We start from the raw sequence: 6,949 nt of genomic DNA on the forward strand, positions 1-6,949 counted from the left end.
TATGGGGGTTTTCACCTTCCCTGGGCCACCTGCAATAAACCTCTTACCCAGGACAAACCATTTAATGGCCAATTTCTTCAGTCAGCCATTAAAAAATATAAAAGACACTCTGATGTTTTATCTCTCACACTATTATGTGACTGGCAGTGCCAACATTTGCCACCTCAAAGCCACGTGTCCACAAAGGAGTGTATAGCCAAAGAAGAGCAGCAGCCCACTACGTATCTGTCTACAGTGCGGTCCCCCTCCTCAACTAATATCTCGGGCTAATAACCTCACACCATCCAATGGCAAGGGTCAATTATAGTCACGTGTCTGCCCACGAGACATATTCTAGCCGCTCTATCAGGCAGCCTATAAGCTATTCTATGCGTGACCTTTCACTAAACGAGGCGGCGCTCTATCCTCTCGTCTGCGCTGGGCGGGTGACTTTGGAGACGCTCTATCCTCTACTAGCTATTCTCGTCTGCGCTGGGCGGGTGACATTGGAGACGCTCTATCCCTGAAAGCCTCCTCTTCTACCCGGCACTGGAGGTCACTTTCCATTCCTGACACAGGCCTCAGAGACGCTCTCGGTGGACATCATGGCTCAAGCGGCACAGAAACTCGTGAAGACCATCGCCGTGAAGACGCCTCAGCTTGTGGGCGGTGAGAGAGGGTCGGGGGAAGAGGTTTCTGTATGTGAAGCAGAGGGCGGCATAATGGAAATGAGTCTCCTTCCTCCATGTCTTTATAGGAATGGGTACATAGTTGAGGTTATCGGTTTGTCGGGTCTTTTCTGTTTTCTTAAAGGGGTATTCCACTCTTAAAATCTCCCCTGTAATCTGTCTTAATAGCTGAGGATCTGACTACTGCTCTCTCTCCCCCACCAGCGATCGTGAAAATGGGCTTCCCCTGTCAGTAAAGTACACATGTGACCACTACCCCATTCACTTCTATGAGACTGACAGATTTTGCTGCCCCATAGAACTGAATAGTGCACTGATCAGGCAGGTGCACTACTACTTAATTCATATAGGGGTCTTAGAGACCCCTATGGTGATTGCTGGGGGGGGGGTGTTATTTCTTGATGTTACACCTGCCCATGACCCTCTGAAGTTTGTCTATTTCTTAGACAATCCCTTTAAGAATAATGTCCCATTGTGGCCTCTTCACATAGTATAATTTCCCACAGTAGCCACTCCACACAATATAGCATCCCATAGTGGCTCTTATAGTTTTCAATAGTGTCAAAAATGATGTAGAATATTTTTGTGTGTCAAAAATAACCCCTGTGACTTTTGAGGCGCAATTGCTGAGTTAAAGAAATTGTCCCACAAACATGCACAGGATAGGGGAGTGCTTTATTCAGTAGCTCTATCAGTCCCATAGACAGTGAATAGAGTGGCAGTGGATGTATATTGCAGGTGAGGGACAAGGAACCACCTTAATTATGACCAATAGGGGTCCCAGACATTTGTCCCCTATCCTGTGGATAGTAATTGTTGTCCCTCAGACAGCCACTTTAAGGCCCACTGCTGGACTGTTAGGAATTGTATTTATGTATGTATGTGTTATTTTACCTGTTGCTGTTCTTTTTCAGCTGCTATTAGCTACTCTAAGCCACGACTTGCGACCTTCTGGTACTATGCCCGGGTAGAGCTGACACCGCCAAACCCTGCAGAAATTCCAAAAGCCATTGACAGCATTAAGGGATTGGTGCAGTCCTTCCAGAGGGGGCGTTTGTCTGAAATTACTGTTAGGGTAAGAAGATTGGGGCAATGGTTGTATTTATTTACTTTTTCACTTAATGCTTTTATTTTTTTTACATTTATTACATCAAAAGAGTTTCCAGGACTTAAATGCTGATGACTTGGTGTGTGTCCAACATTGGAAACCCCCACTGTTCTATTTGAAGTGGCTGTGATGCTCGTTGAGTGCTGAAAGTACTACACGGCAGCATGTAGCTACACAACTTAACCACTTCCGGACCGCCCATAGAGTTTATATGTCCGGGAAGTGATTGCCTTGTTCTGACAGGACGTGCCAGTACGTCCTGCCAGAACACAGCAGCTGTACGAGAGCGTGCAGCTGCTGATACTGGGAGCTGGCTGTAATTTCAGCCGGAGCTCCCAGAGAGAAGGCAGAGGAGGTTTATTACCTTCCTGCCTTCTCAATCGCTGTGTATACAACGCTCAATGAGTGCTGTATACATAGCTGTGCGTGCCACCATGATGCAGTCACCCTCTGACCCGACGGTCACGTGGTCCACTGGTGTCAGAGTCTTACAAGAGCTGCTGGGTCCTACAGGACCCAGTTCAGCTCTGTATACAGCGTGCAGGAGGATGGATTCCTCCTGCAACTGGGGCTAAATGTACTAGCCCCAGTCGCAGGGGAAATCGGCCTCCAATACAAAAAAAAAGTGATCAGATGTCCCCAAAGGTCTCTTATGACCTTATGGGGACACCATCTGAAAAAAAAAAAAATAATTAATATATTATATATATTAATAAAAAAAGTTAAAAAAAAAATAATTAAAGAAAAATAAGTAAAATAATACGCCAATAAAATGCCGTTATTAACGGTTATAGCCCCACCCCCGACAACACCATACAAAATAAAAATTACCATAACAGAGAGGAAAAACCTTTTTATAAAGTTTTTCAATAGCAATTTGTGTTATTAAATTAAAAAAAGGAAAAGTGAAAACCAGACACAATTTCCCTCCTATTTTGTGTCTGTTTTCCCGGATATATAATAAAATTAAAACACAACATAAAAATAAAGCCCTATGTGTCCCTGAGAAAGATGCAAAAATCACTTGAATGAGAAGTATGAGAAAAACGTTACAGCCCTCTAAACTGCACATACAAAATAAACCTAAAATGTGTCTGGTCCTGGACCACAAATTGTCCCGGTACTGAAGTGGTTAAGATTGCAATGTCATGCTACTTCTTTGCACCTAATGGTGATGAATATAGTCGAATTGCAACCTGACAGAAATTGAAACCTACTGGATGAGTGCATTCACTATTAGGCTAAGTTCACATGGTGGATTTTTTTTTTAAATGTAGATTGTGATCCTCATATAGGGATCACAATGTACTTTTTTTTTTTTTTTTTTTTTCCTTCCTATCAGTATGTCTTTGTAGAAAGGGAGGAAATCCACGCAAACACGGGGAAAACATACAAACTCCTTGCAGATGTTGTTCCTGGCAGATTTGAACCCAGGACCCCAGCGCTGCAAGGCTGCAGTGCTAACCACTGAGCCACCGTGTTGCCCCTACATGGTGGATTTTGACGCGGATTCTGTGTCAAATTCTGGATTAAAATAGTTCCTCCCATTGAATTCAATGGGAGCTGGGCATTTTGTTTTTCCACGAGTGGATTTGTTCTGCTTGCGCAAAAAAACAAGCGACGTGCCCTATCTTCCGCAGCAGAATCAGCTGCGGGAGGCCGTGGCACGTCACTCCCTCTGGACTAGACCCATTCATTTGGGCCTAATCCGGAACGGAATCCCACAACTGGATGCCGGTGCACTGTATGCAAAAAAAAAAAAACGGCTATCCACGACTGGATACCAATGCAGTGCATCCAGTCGTGGATAGCCGTTTTTTGGTCCGGAATCTGAGGCGGCATCCTGCCTCAAATTCCGGACCAAAATCCACCGTGTGAACTTAGCCTTAGGTTTGATTTGGCATTCTGACATTTATGATCTCAATGCCACACGGACACGGCACTATATTGATCCTTGCATTCATCACAAGGAGGAGCCATTCCATTGCCTGACTTCACAACAGTGCTCTTGTCTTTGCCATAATGAAAATAATCTATCCACACACTGACTTCCTGCCAAGCCCAGCAGCCAATCTAAACACAAGGTAAATCCTGAAGGGGTTTTCCCATTTCAGGCATTCATGTCACAGCCCGAATTGGCATGTACATTCTGATTCATGCTACTGCTTAAGGTAAAACGTTTGGCAATTTCTTTTGTAAAGTTGGCTTTGTAAGACTTTGCAATAAAAGTACAGGGCAAAACAATTGAACAGACTTTGGCTGCAGTTTCCAGACAGAAAGGTAGCAATAAATCCATATGGTGTCACTTTGTCTTGAGGGATTTGCATTTAGGAACAAACTAGTTTTGTGATCCAAGCCTTCTAGTCACATCAACACACTGTGGCTGGAGCTGGAAGTAAGCGGCTCTGACCACTGTGTAGTAAGAATGATGGGTTAGTGTAGCTGAACTATTGACCTGAATGGGAGCACAGCTGCAGTTAGGGGGAAGGCCACTGCACAGAACACAGTGCACAGATCTGTCTGCTGCTAGTTCTGTCCACTGTGAAGACATGGCGCCGTGACTTGCCTTATCCTTGCACTTAAGATAGTTTTAATTGATCAAACTTTTATGTACACAGCAATATCTATTATATTTTGGATTTTTTTTTCTAATCTTAAATACTGCACATTAAATATGTTTATAAGAGAAATAAACTAAAATGGCATTCATGAGACATTGATTTTAAAGGGCTCAGCCAGGATCTGAAGGGAAATTAATTCTGATAACCTATCCTCATGATAGGTTATCAGATCAATTGGGGTCTGACACCCAGACCCTGCCCCGATTGACTGTCTCATCTGCTGCAAACCATATACTAGGTACATAGCAGAAGCAAGCATACTCCTATTCAAGTGAATTGGAGCAGGACTACAGTTCCAGAAGCCTCTGCTACAACGTACATTGCTTCCAGTCCATACATTGTATCAGTGACTCCTGGAACTGAGCCCCCACTCCAAATCTGTTGAATTGGAGCAGGGCTGTTTCGGGCCATATACCTAGTATATTGCTTCTGTTTGGGGTCCCTCAATCTGATACTGATAACCTAACCTGAGGATAGGTCATCTGTATCGATTATTTTAAGACCCTGGACAACCCTTTAACAACTTATTAAAACAAATCTTAGAACCTTCATGGCCAGAATTTTTTTTTTTTTTTTTTTGCAATCACAGGATAGGCCATGAATATCTGATTGATGGGTGTCCTTCTCTCAACTTCACTTTTGCTAAAGTCTGTTTAAATAAATTTGTATTTCTTTACAGGAGGCCTTGAGGAATGGTCTGGTAGCTACTGAGGTCTTGTTCTGGTTTTATATTGGAGAATGCATTGGGAAAGGAGGCCTGATCGGATACAATGTCTAAGAAGTTCATCAGTTCTGGTTTCTTAATCGTGTGCTGACCTGTGTCTGTTAAATAAATAATGAAATATGGACTCAATAAATGAACCTCCAAGAGGCATTCCCACTGCTCTACTATTCCTTGCCTGACTGTACTTTAATTTTTTTTTTTAAATAACCAAAGCAGAAATTGGGGCTGAAGTATTGATCTACATTCTAAAATTGAGAAAATATGGCAAAAGAAACCTGCATCTAATATCATCAGATAACAAACTCCTTTATTACCTATTTCTGTAAGGGTAGGATTGTGTAAACATGTGACGTTATGGGCAAGTATTATTCAGAATTTTAACACTGTGTATGCAACCACTGGTGATGTGTATACAAAACTCACCACATCCAGAATTAAACAAACCTAGTTAAATATGTACATCATGGAAGAAAAAATCAGCCCCCCACCCTCAGAGAAAATTACATGTTTTACAAATTAGCCCGGTTTCAGACATTGTGGCTGCAGTATGTTTTTTGGCAATGGTTTTCCAAAATTTTAATGAACTATTCTAAACATGTGAAGCATATTCATGTCCAAATCCACTAAAGAAAATAATTCCTTGATATCTTCATTTTATAGATTTCTGTTGTATTACAATCCAAATTGAGTAATCTAAACATAATTGTGCTATGTGTTCTAGAAGATCAGGCATTTAGAAATGTGTGACCTAAGCCCAGTAGTAGTTCTGTCCCTTGGTTTCTGTAACTCAGCCAGCCGACCCCCAAACCCCCTCATGCCCCACACCAATAAAAACAATGTGCTATGATGTCAAAAGTTTCCTGACCTTACAGTTACACTTTACACATTCTATTATGGTTCATCTTTTGTGGAGTATAGTGGTCTGACCTACAGAAACAAGCCTCTTCTGGTGCGTGAGATAGAAAAGTTGACAGTTTTGAAGAAACCAAATGAACAAGGCCAAGCTAATGAACCCCATGACAGTGATGAAGAGAGGAGAAGTAAAGGCAAAAACAGATACAGATTATGTCCTGTAAAAGGTTAATCCTCTAACCCTAACTGAGGGAGACGTTGCTATGGGGTGGACTGAAAGGGGTCAAGAAAAGAAATAAATCTGGACAGTGAGATTGATCGTCAAAACTATCAAGTTTAAAGAATGGGAGAAACCGAATTCTTCAGTGAGGGCCCAACATTAGTGTAAAATGTCACCAACTCTAGTCATTTAGGCCTAATTCACACAGCAATAGCAGTTTTCAAAACAATGACAGTGTATGGCGCTATTTACATGTGTGTGGGTTATTTTTGTTTTTTACTTGCTTTCTCCCGTTTTCCCCCCTATGGCTGTGTAAGTATAGCCATAGGGAAAGTCTTGTTGATAGAATGGACAATGCAATATGTTGATACATTGCACTTGATGCTCCAAGGGTTCATGACTATGTTTGAGCCTGGGCAAGGGCTATTCATCTTCTCTGTTGGACAATTCACATACGAAATCCAGGGATGGTCAAATCCACTAGGTTGTACACCTTGCAATTTCCAATATATGATTTATTATCAATGTTATCAATCATAAGATAGGATAATCCTTCAATAGTCCCACGAGAAATTCAGTGTGTTACAGCAGCATGGATAACACAGTAATATATTGCAAGAAAGAACACATACAAGCTCATAGCAGATAGAAAAAAATACTAGGAGGCATATCAACTTAAAAGAAAGACTTCAGGATCATTTAGTTCTCTGTGCGGAGTGATTTTCACTTATCCTGATGTTGATTATACAGCCTGAC

The 6,949-nt window shown here is 41.9% G+C and overlaps 1 protein-coding gene across 1 annotated transcript; it reads left to right on the top strand.

Annotated features, from left to right (window-relative positions):
* The first annotated feature begins 482 nt into the window (after nt 1-482).
* Nucleotides 483-5,285, top strand: ATP5MG (ATP synthase membrane subunit g). Its single transcript, XM_075278508.1, has 3 exons — nt 483-648; nt 1,583-1,743; nt 5,077-5,285. Exons 1-3 carry the CDS (start codon nt 585-587, stop codon nt 5,173-5,175), a joined length of 324 nt encoding a protein of 107 aa, XP_075134609.1. The 5' UTR covers nt 483-584; the 3' UTR covers nt 5,176-5,285.
* Nucleotides 5,286-6,949: the final 1,664 nt, after the last annotated feature.

The sequence above is a fragment of the Leptodactylus fuscus genome, chromosome 6 (assembly GCF_031893055.1).
Source record: "Leptodactylus fuscus isolate aLepFus1 chromosome 6, aLepFus1.hap2, whole genome shotgun sequence".
NCBI classification, from domain to species: domain Eukaryota; kingdom Metazoa; phylum Chordata; class Amphibia; order Anura; family Leptodactylidae; genus Leptodactylus; species Leptodactylus fuscus.

Coding starts and splice junctions, on each gene's coding strand:
- ATP5MG (XM_075278508.1), top strand. CDS start 585: ATGGCTCAAGCGGCACAGAAACTCGTGAAGACCATCGCCGTGAAGACG. Junction 649..1,582: donor GACGCCTCAGCTTGTGGGCG/GTGAGAGAGGGT, acceptor GTTCTTTTTCAG/CTGCTATTAGCTACTCTAAG. Junction 1,744..5,076: donor TGTCTGAAATTACTGTTAGG/GTAAGAAGATTG, acceptor ATTTCTTTACAG/GAGGCCTTGAGGAATGGTCT.